This window comes from Scyliorhinus canicula, chromosome 16 (assembly GCF_902713615.1).
Source record: "Scyliorhinus canicula chromosome 16, sScyCan1.1, whole genome shotgun sequence".
NCBI classification, from domain to species: Eukaryota; Metazoa; Chordata; class Chondrichthyes; order Carcharhiniformes; family Scyliorhinidae; genus Scyliorhinus; species Scyliorhinus canicula.
The window spans coordinates 141,111,977-141,127,830 of NC_052161.1; the positions used below are offsets into that span (position 1 = coordinate 141,111,977).

Consider the following 15,854-nt stretch of genomic DNA (forward strand, 5'->3'; position numbering starts at 1 on the left):
AGATAGTCGTTGATCCTTGAAATTCTCATTCTCAGAGAGCAATGGAGGCTGGACCATTGAATATATTCAAGGCTGAGTTAGCCTGGTCTTTGATCTGCAAGGTTTTTGAGTGTTATGGTGGTGGGGGGAGGCGGTGGTGGAAGGAGTGTGAAGTTAAGGCAGAACTGAATCAGCCATGGTCTTATGGGTTCACCACCATATTCTCAAGGGCACTTAGGGACAGGTACCGCTGGTCTTGTCAGCAATGTTCCCGCCCCAAAAACAAATAACAAAAACACAAATGGTTGAACAGTACTTGGTGTTGAGGTTGTGAACACAGTTACAATAGTGGGTGCAGTTCAAGAGGTGTCAATGGGAGTCTTTAAACCCAGTATTTCACTGATACTTTATGCTAGACTGTTGGAATACTGCAGCTGTATCAAATTTGCTCTGAAATTGAAATGTTCACGAGAGCTGCAGCTGCTTTGTATATTAGCCACATGAGACCAGTTTGGGGTTATTGTATATTAGATGCACAATCCAAATGATTCTGCTGTTATCTGTAATTATGTAAACGTGTACATCCAAATAAATGTACTCCCTACACATTTGCCATTCTGTGGCTGAGAGAGTAACTGTCTCCTTGCCCCCAGGCCTCTTGGCTTTGCTCTTGAGTTAGATATTAAGGGCTTGAGATAGCCATTCCTTTGTAGAGGCATTGAGTCTGAGCTTGGTGTCTAAGATTGGCAATTGACTTTGGGAAATTATGAGTGAGAACTCCATTCTCCCGTGGCATTGAGACATCAAGATGCTTTGTGTTGTACATTTTTGGAGAATTCTGGAGGACCATTAGTTTCTCCACAAGTGGGAGTCACTCTGCACTTCCATCTTCGACGTAAGCTCAACCTCAAGCTCCTCCTAGAGGACAAGTGTTGCTATAGCTCTTTGCCAGGAAAAATGAGTTGACAGATCTTTCCTGGCCTGTTGGAGATTTATGTCAGGATGAAGGAACAGCAGTGCAAGGCCACCTTCCTCCCTTCATCCCATTACTGGAGACAATCCCTGAAAAATGCTTGGTTAAAACAATTCCACTGCTTTTTGAGCAAAACCAACGATTGATTCTGTGACAATGTTGAAAAGGTTGCAGCTTTTACTTTGACCTGCATGGGGAGCTGTGGCTGTTCAAATGAATCGAAAACAGATTTAGCTTTCAAAATATACTGAAGACTGTAGACGACCAAGAACAGATTGAGAGAATAAAAATATACATCAGATAAGCTAATAACACGATCTCATAGATACCTGTTACTGTCAAGGTTCTGATTTTTTAAAAAAGATTCTTTAGTAAATGTGCAGTCTTGTTGATGATCCTCTTTAAATGTGTTGTGTTTGACTTGTGTCAGCCAGTGACACAATTGCAATTCAAAAAGTATGGAATCAGAAATGTTCCTTTTGGGGATTGAAGTTTCTCAACTTTCTTAATGAATTAGGTAACATGTTCAGGTGAAATTTCTTAAAAGGACGATTAGAAATTTCAACCAAACACAATTTATTAGCCTACCCCTTGGAGTGCCGGTCAATATACCCGAATTATATTTATTATTCTTTCACTGAGTGTTAGCATTGTTGGAAAGGCAGGGATTTATTGTCGAACCCTAATTGCCTTTGAGGCGGCGAACCACCTTCTTGATTACAACTTGCTGGGTCATTTCAGAGAGCAATTGATGCTCAACCACATTGCTGTGGGTCTGGAGTCACATGTAGGCCAGATCCTTCCCTAAAGCACATTAGTGAATCAGATGCATTTTTAACAACAGTCAATAGTTTGGTGATCACCATCATTGATACTGGCTTTTTAATTCAGATTTATTTAATTAATTGAATTTAATGACCCCAGCTGCTTTGATGGGATTTGAACTCATGCATGTAGATCACTAGTCCTCTAATTCTGTTACTGTACATGGCCTTCCACATATACGGCAGATCGATGAGAAATTAAACTTGCTGTATACTATTTGAAGCCTCAGGTGACATGTCCATAAGAAGACCCTCTGTGCCTCTTGGTGTTCCCTGGAGCTGTATAACTGCACAAATTTGAGTAGCAGGTCAAATGATTAGTCAGAATATAAAGAACGTTAATCAGGAGAAATAAATTAGAGTATGAGCGGAAGCTAGCTAGAAATGTAAAGCAGGAAAGCAATAGTTTCTCCAGGTTATTAAATCAGACAAGAGTAAGTTAAGTGAGTGTTGGTTCTCTGGAGAGTGACAATGGAGAGTTAATAGTGGATAATAAGGAAATGGTGGATGAAATGAACAAATATTTTGCTTCTGTGTTCACTGTGGAAGATACAAAAAGCATTCCAGTGATAGCTGTACATCAGGAGGTGGCGGAGAGAGAGGAACTCGGTAGAATTACAATCACTAAGGAAGCGATACTGAGAATACTGATGGAGTTGGGGCTCACAAATCTCCCGGTCCAGATGGACTGCAGTCTAGGATCTTAAAAGAGGTGGTTCATGAGATAGTAGATGTGTTGGTGTTAATTTTGCAAAATTCGGCCGATTCTGGAAAGGTTGCATCAGATTGGAAAGTAGCAAATATAACTCCTCTATTCAAGAAGGGAGTGAGACAGAAAACAGGAAATTAAAGGATAATTAGCTTGACGTTTGTCATGGGGAAGGTGTGAGAATCGGTCATTAAAGCTGGGCACTTAGAGAAACTAGGGTAATGGGGAAGAGGCAGGGTAATGGGGAAGAGGCAGGGTAATGGGGAAGAGGCAGCGTAATGGGGAAGAGGCAGGGTAATGGGGAAGAGACAGGGTAATGGGGAAGAGGCAGGGTAATGGGGAAGGGGCAGGGTAATGGGGAAGGGGCAGGGTAATGGGGAAGAGGCAGGGTAATGGGGAAGAGGCAGGGTAATGGAGAAGAGGCAGGGTAATGGGGAAGGGGCAGGGTAATGGGGAAGGGGCAGGGTAATGGGGAAGAGGCAGGGTAATGGGGAAAAGGTAGGGTAATGGAGAAGAGGCAGGGTAATGGGGAAGAGGCAGGGTAATGGGGAAGGGGCAGGGTAATGGGGAAGAGGCAGGGTAATGGGGAAGGGGCAGGGTAATGGGGAAGAGGCAGGGTAATGGAGAAGAGGCAGGGTAATGGGGAAGGGGCAGGGTAATGGGGAAGGGGCAGGGTAATGGGGAAGAGGCAGGGTAATGGGGAAAAGGTAGGGTAATGGAGAAGAGGCAGGGTAATGGGGAAGAGGCAGGGTAATGGGGAAGGGGCAGGGTAATGGGGAAGAGGCAGGGTAATGGGGAAGAGGCAGGGTAATGGGGAAGGGCAGGGTAATGGGGAAGGGGCAGGGTAATGGGGAAGAGGCAGGGTAATGGGAAGGGGCAGGGTAATGGGGAAGGGGCAGGGTAATGGGGAAGAGGCAGGGTAATGGGGAAGAGGCAGGGTAATGGGGAAGGGGCAGGGTAATGGGGAAGAGGCAGCGTAATGGGGAAGGGGCAGGGTAATGGGGAAGAGGCAGGGTAATGGGGAAGTGGCAGTAATGGAGAAGAGGCAGGGTAATGGGGAAGAGGCAGGGTAATGGGGAAGAGGCAGTAATGGGGAAGAGGCAGCGTAATGGGGAAGGGGCAGGGTAATGGGGAAGAGACAGGGTAATGTGGAAGAGGCAGGGTAATGGGTAAGAGGCAGGGTAATGGGGAAGAGGCAGGGTAATGGGGAAGAGGCAGGGTAATGGGGAAGAGGCAGGGTAATGGGGAAGAGGCAGCGTAATGGGGAAGAGGTAGGGTAATGGGGAAGAGGCAGGGTAATGGGGAAGACGCAGGGTAATGGGGAAGAGGCAGGGTAATGGGGAAGGGGCAGGGTAATGGGGAAGAGGCAGGGTAATGGGAAAAGGCAGGGTAATGGGGAAGGGGCAGGGTAATGGGAAGGGGCAGGGTAATGGGGAAGAGGCAGGGTAATGGGTAAAAGGCAGGGTAATGGGGAAGAGGCAGGGTAATGGGGAAAAGGCAGTCTGGTTTTCTGAAAGGGGAGTCATGTTTAACCAATTTATTGGAGTTCTTTGAAGGAGTAAAATGTGCTGTGGATAATGGGGAGCCTGTAGATGTACTGTACTTGGATTTCCAGAAGGCATTTGATAAGGTGACACAGCATAGGTTGTTGAGGAGCATAAATATTCAGGGTGTGAGGAGTAACATATTATCCTGTAGAGAAGATTGACTGGCTGGCAAAAAACAGAGGGTATGCATAAATGGGTGTTGATCTGATTGGAGGATCATAGAATTTACAGTGCTGAAGGAGGCCATTCGGCCCATCGATGCTGCATCGGCTCTTGGAAAGAGCACCCTAGCCAAGGTCAACACCTCCACCCTATCCCCATAACCCAGTAACCCCGCTCAACACTAAGGGCAATTTTGGACACTAAGAGCAATTTATCATGGCCAATCCACCTAACCTGCACATCTTTGGACTGTGGGAGGAAACTAGAGCACCCGGAGGCAACGCACGCTGACACGGAGGATGTGCAGACTCCGCACAGACAGTGACCCAAGCCGGAATCGAACCTGGGACCCTGGAGCTGTGAAGCAATTGTGCTATCCACAATGCTACCGTGCTGCCGAGTGTGGCGAGTGGAGTCCCACAGGGGTCTATGCTGGTGCCTCAACTTTTTAAAATCAATGATTTAGATGAGGAGAGTGAAAGTATGATAGCTAAATTTGTAGATAACACATAGCTAGGTAGGAAAGTATGTTGTGAAGAGGATATATGGATATTGCAGACAGATATAGATAAGTTGGGCTACTGGGAAAAATCTGGCAGATGGAGTACAATGTGGGAAAATGTGAAGTTGTTGACTTTGGCAGGAAGAATAAAAAAGCAGAGTATTACTTAAATGGAGAATGACTGCATAATTCTGAGGTACAGAGGGATCGAAATGTGCTTGTGCATGATTCACAAAATGTTGGTATGCAGGTGCAGTAAATAATTAAGAAGACTAGTTATTCTTTATTACGAGAGGATTTGAGCATAAAAGTAAGGATGTTAAGCTTCAGATATACAGGGCAGTGATGGGACCACATCTGGAATATTGTGTGCAGTTTTGGTCTCCTTATTTAAGGAAAGATGTAAATGTGTTGGAGGCGGTTCAGAGGAGGTCGACCAGATTGATACCTGGAATGAGCGGGTGAAAGGTGAAATAGACTGGGCTTGTTCTACTGGAGTTTAGAAGAGTGAGAGGCGACTTGTTTGAAGTATCTAAGATTCTAAACGGCCTTGACAAGGTGGACATGGAAAGGATATTTCCTCTTGTGGGTGAGTCAAGAACTAGGGGGGCACTGCTTTAAAATTAGGAGACACCCTCACAGGATAGAGAAAAGGGGAATTTTTCTCTCTGAAGGCTGTGCAATTTGGAACCCTCCGCCCCTCAGAAAGTGGTGGAGGTGGGGGGTCACTGAATATTTTTAAGTTGGAAGTAGATAGATTCTTGCCGGGCAAGGGGACCAGAGGTTATCAGGGGTAGATGGGAATGCAGAACTCAATACAAACAGATCAGCCACAATCTTACTGAATGGCAGAGCAGGCTTGAGGGGCTGAATGGCCTCCTTCTGCTCCTACTTCATATGTTTGCATTTCTGTTTGTATAAATACAGTGCAGAAAGTCAGTGTGAAGATCTGACAAAACGTCAGTGAATTTGCGGCTTGCGTTGGCCCTGGGAAATAGTTAGCTCCAAAGACGGATTGGGTTTTTTCACTTTTCCAGGACATGCTGCCTCTGCGCTGGGTGTTATTCAGGCTTGTTGAATTCCTGAATGACACTGGTCTGAATCCTCGGCCACATTGGGCGGAACAGATTTCTGTCCAGCGGAAGGCATTGCCTGCAGCTTCCAAACATTTCTCCGTTTGTGTTAAAACTTTGATAAAAGTGTGTAGTGATGGAACCCATCTGTGTATCATCAGCTGCTAAAAGGCTGATTTGGGCGCACAGTATTAAACTGTCACCCTTACAGGATAGAGAGCCTGAGATTGTTTCTGTGGCCTGGAAAATCCTGCAGCTCATTACAGGGGAATTATTTTGTGGCTGGGTTAATTTACTGTCCATGCAGAATATTCCTAATGACATCTTTTGGCTTTTTCCCCATTTTTTTCCTTTCTTTCCCAGTGTTTAATCCCTCGGAGCCATTGCCCTCGGCGTAGGATATCTTCAAGGGTAAGCATGATACTTATTCCTTTATCGTTTTTTCCCCTCATGCCTCTATAAAAATCGTGATGTGGAGATGCTGGCGTTGGACTGGGGTGAGCACAGTAAGGAGTCTGACAACACCAGGTTAAAGTCCAACAGGTTTGTTTCAAACACGAGCTTTCGGAGCACTGCTCCTTCACCTGAGGAAGGAGCTGTGCTCCGAAAGCTAGTGTTTGAAACAAACATGTTGGACTTTAACCTGGTGTTGCAAGACTTCTTTCTATAAAAATCCTCTGGCTCCACGTATGAGCGATGAGCTAACCCTTTCTTTCCATTCCATTTTCTATGGAAAAACTCCAAACAGCTGCCCATCTATGCGATGATCCATCCACCCCAACTCCGATGGGTAAATAGTGTCAGGCAGCCTCCTGACTGTGAAGCTAATTTAGGTGTTTTTTAACCACAGGGCTCCTAGTCAGCAACACGTCACTAGTGGAGCAGCCTCATAAGCAAGGATTCTTCCAGTTGAAAGCAGACTGCCAAATACGTTTCACCCCGTCTCAGTCCCCTCATTTCAAACATCAGTCAGTATCTCAGACCCACTGAAAATGGATTTTGGGACGTTATAGAAAAAAATCATTTGATATTTTAGTGCCTTTCCACTACATCCTGCCTACCATTCTGTACCCATCCATTACCTCTATCATCTCCACTTAGAACAAAGAACATAGAATCCCTACAGTGCAGAAGGAGGCCATTTGGCCCATTGAGTCTGCACTGACCCTCTGAAAGAGCATTCTACTTAGGCCCACTCCCCCACCCTATCCCTGTAATCCTGCACATTGATAATGACAATCCACCTCACCTGCACATCTTTTGGACACTAAGGCAGTTTAGCATGACCAATCCACCTAAACTGCACATCTTTGGACTGTGGGAGGAAACCGGAGCACCCAAAGCAAAACTACGCACACATGGGGAGAACGTGCAGACTCCGCACAGACACCCAAGGCCAGCATCAAACCCGGATCCCTGATGCTGTGAGGCAGCAGTGCTAATCACTGTGTCACCGAGTCACCCTTATACCAATATTTTGTCAGCATCCTGTTCCTTGGTAAAGATCAATGCAAAATAGTCATTAAAGTTTTCCAGCATTGCCCTATGCACAAAGTATATACCGCCTTCTGTCACGAATAGGCCCCTCTTCACTAACTGTTTACTATTTACTTGCTGATAGAAGATTTTTGGGTTCCCTTTTATGTGAATTTCCATTCTATTCTCATATTCTCCTTTGGCCAAAATAATTTTCCTATTCACTTTCCCTCTCAGCTTATTGTATTGGAGCAACATGATGGCTCAGTCGTTAACACCGCTGCTTCACGGTGCTGAGGACCCGGGTTCGATCCCAGCTCTGGGTCACTGTCCGTGTGGAGTTTGCACATTCTCCCCGTGTTTGCGTGGGTTTTGCCCCCACAACCCAAAGATGTGCAGGGTAGGAGGATTGGCCACGCTAAATTGCCCCTTAATTGGAAAAGAATGAATTGGGTACTCTAAATTTATTTTAATTATTATTATATTTGACCTGGTTTTAGATTGAAGAAGTAATCTTCAATTAATTGCACAAGCATAGTTTTGAATGGCTGCTTGTGCATTTAATTACTCTAACTGACAGGTTGTTATAGGAGTTCTTTTTTTACAATATTTGCAATAATACAGCCCAGGGGTGAAAATCAAACTGCCTCCAGCAGGTATTATTGATTTACCTCTTTGAGAAGGTGCTTTAGCTGCATTGGGTGCTGTTTGACACAGGTTGGATTCTTGGCACAGGCAAGATTCAATTCCTCCCTACAATGTCACCCACCACCATACTGGGTGAGACAGATATATCTCCAGCAGAAAACATTGTTTACAACTTCCAAGCATCTTTAGTTAATATGAACACTTTGTAGTGACAATCACTATCCTGTCACAGTATCGTATCCTCCTGTGGAGAATTGCAGAAACAGGTGAAAGGTAAGTTTGGGCAGGACGGTAGCACAAGTGGCTAGCACTGTGGCTTCACAGCACCAGGGTCCCAGGTTCGATTCCCCGCTGGATCACTGCCTGTGCGGAGTCTGCACGTTCTCCCCGTGTCTGCGTGGGTTTCCTCCGGGTGCTCCGGTTTCCTCCCACAGTCCAAAGGCGTGCAGGTTAGGTGGATTGGCCATGGTAAATTGCCCTTAGTGACCAAAAAGATTAGGAGGGGTTATTGGGTTACGGGGATAGGGTGGAAGTGAGGGCTTAAGTGGGTCGGTGCAGATTCGATGGGCCGAATGGCCTCCTTTTGCACTGTATGTTCTATGTAAGTGCCGCATTTAGTACTATAGGTTGTTGGGATCAGCCACTTCCATTTAAAAGTACAATATTAGGTAATGAACAGCATCTTTAAACATGGTTGTTTGCTTGATCGGGTTTTTATAGTCTTTCAGGTGAAGAGGTGAATGTGACGAGGCTATCGAGCATAACGTAAAACAGAGAATTAATTACAATGGCCAAACACTGAACAATCATTTTTGTCTTTCTCAGGCTCATGGCTTCCTCATCAAAATGAGAATGTAGCTGCCGCCTTGCCATCCCTTCCATATTCTGAGTGACATTATTGAATCGCCCCTTCCGAGTTGACAGTAAATGAACAGCAATGAAAACACAATCAGTTTGCTGCAATGTGTTGAACATTAATGAATACATCTATTTTTATATCACAACTTTTATACAAAGCAATAGTTTCTTAAACTAAAAATGTAAAAGCTATAAAATTATAGTTTGTTGGGATAACTCCATTGAATATATACATTTTGATATCTTATTTATCGATATATTTAGAGCTTTGATACTGACCACATTGCATATTTTTGAACAGAAATATCAGGGTTGCCAAATTAAAATACTCTGATTACATTTGGAGAGAAAATCAGTTCATTCTAGTTAGAACTGGACATGATTTCAATTTCAGATTATTGAATTAGTCAATAGACTGGAATGAACTATTTTATGTCAATAAGCGATACTTCACAATGATGTTAACATTGCAACCCATGGAATAGAGGCATAATAATTGGAAATTTGCACTGAAGTATTGTCATTAGAATATTTAACAGTTTGTGTGAAGTGACTGTCAGCATTAAGTATGTTAACAGTAATGTTAAGATATTGAACAAAATAATTTTTATTTGATAATATTGCAATGTATAGTTTACAGACTTATCTATTGAATTTAAATTAATTACCATTGAATATCTGTAATTTCATCTGGAACCATTGCTTTTTAAAAAACTGTATTTTATTACAAACATGTATCAAAACAGGTTACAGCAAATAAACGCCCTGGGAAACATACTTCCCAGCAATCAACTGTACAGTCTGTACAGATATTTCCCCTTTTTAACCACTCCCACCCGTGACGAACAGCTCCTCAAACACGGTCACAAACATCCCCCACCTTTCCTCAAACCCCCCTGCTGAGCCCCTTAACTCATACTATATCTTCTCTAATCGCAGGAAGTCGTACAGGTCACCCAACCAAACCGCTACACCCGGTGGCGATGCTGACCGCCCCTCCAGTAAAATTCGCCGTCGTGCAGTCAGAGAGGCAAAGGCCACAACATCGGCCTTCCTCCTCTCCATGAGCTCCGGCTTCTCTGAAACCCCAAATATCGGCACCAAAGGATCCACTCCCTCCTCCACTATCCTGACTAAAACTGCGAACACTCTCGCCCAGAATCTTCCCAATTTTTCGCAATCCCAAAACATGTGCGGGTGATTCGCTGGCCCCCGCCCACACCTCTCACACTCATCTGCTACCCCCTGAAAGAACTCACTCATTCTCGCCCGAGTCAAATGCACCCTGTGCACCACCTTAAACTGTATCAGGCTCATCCTTGCACAAGATCTGGGACCATTGCTGACTGATTGTATCCATTTTGTTGGAGATTGGACTGAATTTTCCAGGTGCCCTGAAGGTGGGAATGGGGATGGATGTGGGGCTCCCAAAAATTCTTGTGCCGGGCATCATGGTAGTTGCAGGACACCATTCCCGCTCCTGGAGATTTTGGAGGAGGCAGATATCAACAACTGTCCAACGTTGAACCTAGACTCCTGGTATCGAATTTGACTGCGAGATGAGCTTCTGACCATATATCTGCCACATCACCAAGACTGCTTCCTTCCACCTCTGTTACATTGTCCAACCCTGTTACTGCCCCTGCTGAAACCCTCATTATTGCCTCTGTTACCTCCTGCCTTGACTGTTCCAATGCACACCTGGCCGGCTTCCCACCCTCTGTAAACTTGAGAACATCCAAAACTCTCCTGCCCTGTACTAACTTGAACCAAGTCTTGTTCACCTATCCCTTGTGCCCACGGACTTACATTGGATCCTGGTCACGCCTCAATTTTAAAATTCTCAATCTTGTTCGCAAACAGCTCCATGGGCCTCACCCCCTATCACTGCCATCTCCTCCAGCTCTCCAACCCTCCCAAGATATCTGTGCACACCTTTTTAAAAAATGTATTTTATTCCAAACGCATATAATAATAATCTTTATTAGTGGCACAAGTCGGCTTACATTAAGACTGCAATTAACTTACTGTGAAAATCCCCTAGTCACCACATTCCGGCACCTGTTCGGGTATACAGAGGGAGAATTCAGAATGTCCAATTCACCTCACAGCATGTTTTTCGGGACTTGTGGGAGGAAACCGGAGCTCCCGGAGGAAACCCACGCGGACACGGGGAGAACATGCAGACTCCACACAGACAGTGACTTGAGCAGGAATTCAACCCGGGTCCCTGGCACTGTGAAGCAACAGTGTTAACCATTGTGTTGTCACATATGAAAGATTACAACCTATAAACAATTTGGGAAACAAACTTCCCAACACACAACTATAGAGTTTGTACAAATTGTTCCCCTTTTTAGCCCTCCCCCCTCTCCCCCCCTCACGCTCCTGTGATGAACAACTCCTCAAACACAGTCACGAATATGCCCAACCTCGCCTCGAAACAGTTCGCTAAACCCCTTAACTCGTATTTGATGTTTTCCAGCCGAAGAAAGTCATATAAATCCCCAGCCAGGACTCTACCCCCGGTGGCATTGCTCCCCCAGCCAGGCCACTACCCCCCGGTGGCATTGCTCCCCCAGCCAGACCACCACCCCCAGTGGCATTGCTCACCCAGCCAGGCCGCTACCCCCCGGTGGCATTGCTCCCCCAGCCAGGCCGCTACCCCCCGGTGGCATTGCTCCCCCAGCCAGACCACCACCCCCGGTGGCATTGCTCCCCCAGCCAGACCACCACCCCCAGTGGCATTGCTCACCCAGCCAGGACTCTACCCCCGGTGGCATTGCTCACCCAGCCAGGACTCTACCCCCGGTGGCATTGCTCACCCAGCCAGGACTCTACCCCCGGTGGCATTGCTCACCCAGCCAGGACTCTACCCCCGGTGGCATTGCTCACCCAGCCAGACCACCACCCCCAGTGGCATTGCTCCCCCAGCCAGACCACCACCCCCAGTGGCATTGCTCACCCAGCCAGGACTCTACCCCCGGTGGCATTGCTCACCCAGCCAGGACTCTACCCCCGGTGGCATTGCTCACCCAGCCAGGACTCTACCCCCGGTGGCATTGCTCACCCAGCCAGACCACCACCCCCAGTGGCATTGCTCCCCCAGCCAGACCACCACCCCCAGTGGCATTGCTCACCCAGCCAGGACTCTACCCCCGGTGGCATTGCTCACCCAGCCAGGACTCTACCCCCGGTGGCATTGCTCACCCAGCCAGGACTCTACCCCCGGTGGCATTGCTCCCCCAGCCAGACCACCACCCCCGGTGGCATTGCTCATCAGCCAGTCCGCTACCCCCCAGTGGCATTGCACCCCCAGCCAGACCACCACCCCCAGTGGCATTGCTCACCCAGCCAGGACTCTACCCCCGGTGGCATTGCTCACCCAGCCAGGACTCTACCCCCAGTGGCATTGCTCACCCAGCCAGGACTCTACCCCCGGTGGCATTGCTCCCCCAGCCAGGCCGCTACCCCCGGTGGCATTGCTCATTAGCCAGGCTGCTACCCCCGGTGGCATTGCTCATCAGCCAGGCCGCTACCCCCGGTGGCATTGCTCCCCCAGCCAGACCACTACCCCCAGTGGCATTGCTCCCCCAGCCAGACCACCACCCCCAGTGGCATTGCTCACCCAGCCAGGACTCTACCCCCGGTGGCATTGCTCACCCAGCCAGGACTCTACCCCCGGTGGCATTGCTCCCCCAGCCAGGACTCTACCCCCGGTGGCATTGCTCACCCAGCCAGACCACCACCCCCAGTGGCATTGCTCCCCCAGCCAGACCACCACCCCCAGTGGCATTGCTCACCCAGCCAGGACTCTACCCCCGGTGGCATTGCTCACCCAGCCAGGACTCTACCCCCGGTGGCATTGCTCACCCAGCCAGGACTCTACCCCCGGTGGCATTGCTCCCCCAGCCAGACCACCACCCCCGGTGGCATTGCTCATCAGCCAGTCCGCTACCCCCCAGTGGCATTGCACCCCCAGCCAGACCACCACCCCCAGTGGCATTGCTCACCCAGCCAGGACTCTACCCCCGGTGGCATTGCTCACCCAGCCAGGACTCTACCCCCAGTGGCATTGCTCACCCAGCCAGGACTCTACCCCCGGTGGCATTGCTCCCCCAGCCAGGCCGCTACCCCCGGTGGCATTGCTCATTAGCCAGGCTGCTACCCCCGGTGGCATTGCTCATCAGCCAGGCCGCTACCCCCGGTGGCATTGCTCCCCCAGCCAGACCACTACCCCCGGTGGCATTGCTCCCCCAGCCAGGCCGCTACCCCCGGTGGCATTGCTCATCAGCCAGGCTGCTACCCCCGGTGGCATTGCTCATTAGCCAGGCCTCCACCCCCAGTGGCATTGCTCACCCAGCCAGGACTCTACCCCCGGTGGCATTGCTCATTAGCCAGGCCTCCACCCCCAGTGGCATTGCTCACCCAGCCAGGCCGCTACCCCCCGGTGGCATTGCTCATTAGCCAGGCTGCTACCCCCGACGGCGTTGCTGACCGTGGCTCCAATAAAATTTTTCGCCGGGCAATCGGAGAGGCGAAGGCCACAACGTTGGCCTTCCTCCCCTCCATCAGCTTTGGCTTCTCCAATATCCCAAATATTGCCACTAAAGAGTCTGGCACAATCTCCTCACCCACTATCCTTGCTCGGTCCACAAACACTCCCGCCCAGAACCTCTCTGGCTTCTTGCAGCCCCAGAACATACGTGCATGATTTACTGGTCCCTGCCCACACTTCTCACACTCGTCTGCCACCCCCTGAAAGAACCCTCCCATTCTTGCCCTCGGTAACCCTCCCTGCTGCCGATGCCCCTGTAACAGGGTCCTCTTAACCCTTGGCACCTTCCCTGCCTATTCAAAGTCCGAAATAATTGTCTCCAGTTTCCGAAAGAAGGGCTTCGGTATAAAGATCGGGAGTGTCTGGAACATGAACAGGAACCTCGGCAGAATATTCATCTTCACCACTTGGACCCTCCCTGCCAAAGTCACGTGCAGCACGTCCGACCTCTTGAGATCCTCTCTAACCTCGTCCACCAGTTTTGTTAAATTCCATTTGTGACGCGTCACCCATTTCCTCGCTACCTGAATCCCCAGGTATCTAAACCTGTCTCTGGCCACCTTAAATGGCATCCCCCCTAAATTGGCTCGCCGACCCAACTCATTCACCGGGAACACTTCGCTTTTCCCTACATTTAACTTGTATCCCAAGAACGCCACAAACTCCCCTAACAGGCCCATGATCCTGTCCAGGCTCTCCAGGGGGTCCAAAACATAGAATAATAGGTCGTCAGCATAGAGCGACACTCGATACTCCATTTCATCCCCTTCTAATCCCTCACCACACTGCCAACTCCCTAAGAGCCATTGCTAGAGACTCTATAGCCAGCGCAAACAGCAATGGCGACAGCGAGTACCTACCCCTGCCTTGTTCCCCTGTGTGGTTCAAAGTTCCATGAACCCATGTCATTGGTCCGCACACTCGCCCTCAGTGCCACATATAACAGGTGCACACATGCCACAAACTTCGGTCCAAACCCAAACCTTCTCAGGACCTAAGCAGGTACTGCCAATCCACCCAAAGAACAAAGAACAGTACAGCACAGGAACAGGCCCTTCGGCCCTCCAAGCCTGTGCCGACCGTGCTCCCCGTCTAAACTAAAATCTTCGACACTTCCTGGGTCCGTATCCCTCTATTCCCATCCTATTCATGTATTTGTCAAGATGCCTTAAACGTCACTATCGTCCCTGCTTCCACAACCTCCTCCGGCAGCGAATTCCAGGCACCCACTACCCTCTGTGTAACAAAACGTGCCTCGTACATCTCCTCTAAACCTTGCCCCCTCACTTTAAACCTATGCCCCCTAGTAATTGACCCCTCTACCCTGGGGAAAAGCCTCTGACTATCCACCCTGTCTATGCCCCTCATAATTTTGTAGACCTCTATCAGGTCGCCCCTCAACCTCCGTCGTTCCAGCGAGAACAAACCGAGTTTATTCAACCTCCCCTCATATCTAATGCCCTCCATACCAGGCAACATCCTGGTAAATCTCTTCTGCACCATCTCTAAAGCCTCCACATCCTTTTGGTAGTGTGGCAACCAGAATTGAACTCTATACTCCAAGTGTGGCCTAACTTAAGGTTCTATACAGCTGCAACATGACTTGCCGATTCTTATACTCAATGCCCCAGCCAATGAAGGCAAGCATGCCGTATGCCTTCTTGACTACCTTCTCCACCTGCGTTGCCCCTTTCTGTGACCTGTGGACCTGTACATTCCAATTTCAAAAACATTGAAGTTTTTTTTGGCAGAGCTAGATTAAGACACTTGCCTTTGGTTACAAAGTCATTGAGACTACCTGATTCTGAAGGAGCTTTAGAGATTGTTTCTGCTGGTCAGGAAATCCAAAACACTGAGGCATAGTCACAGGATAAGGAGACCATCATTTTAGGACTGAGATTAGGAAAAATTGCTTTGCTCAAAGGGTTGTGAGTTTTTGGAATTCTCTAAACCCAAAGCATTGTGGATGTTTCATTGTAGAATATATTTAAGGCTGAGATCGACAGATATTTGGTGTCCGGGAATGAAGGGATATGGGGAATGGGCAGGGAAATGACGTGAAGCCCCATGGTCACCTTGTGATGGTATTGAATGGCGGAGCAGACTTGACTGGTCTGGTCTACTCTTTATTTCTTGGGTGCACTGATACATAAAAAAAACAAGGAAAATATATTTCAGGAACTGGTAGCTGAGGTGAATAAAAATCCTGGTTGTCCAAAAACAGCTGGCCTGAATTTAATTTTAATTACTACCGAAGGTTGGCTTACTGTTACTATGCAACTAAGAATGCAAAAGTTGAAAGGAAAAATGCAGAAAATTCACCCAAAGCTTCTTTTGGAGAGGGGGGGGGGGGGGGGGGGGGGGGGGGGGGGGGGATCAATGGTGTAGATAGTGGATACTCTAAGAAAAGTAGCAGTCACAGCAGAGTTGATTGTAAATTTATTAAAAATCTGATATTGGTTTATCGGAGAGGAGAATGACCCAGATCTAGAAGCTGTCCTTTTATGCTTAATGGCTTGCGTGGAACCAAATTATGTGCAACGAG

General features: G+C 48.1%; 1 protein-coding gene across 2 annotated transcripts in view; it reads left to right on the forward strand.

The window, feature by feature from the left end:
• The window catches only part of LOC119950833, a 41,521-nt gene extending 31,973 nt beyond the window's left edge, over positions 1-9,548 (forward strand). For both annotated transcript variants that reach the window (XM_038773670.1, XM_038773671.1), the window contains 2 exons: positions 6,133-6,180; positions 8,719-9,548. In XM_038773670.1, the coding sequence (XP_038629598.1) occupies positions 6,133-6,167 (35 nt within the window). In that variant the 3' untranslated portion in view covers positions 6,168-6,180; positions 8,719-9,548. The remainder of the gene's footprint in view (positions 1-6,132; positions 6,181-8,718) is intronic.
• The last annotated feature ends 6,306 nt before the right edge of the window (positions 9,549-15,854 follow it).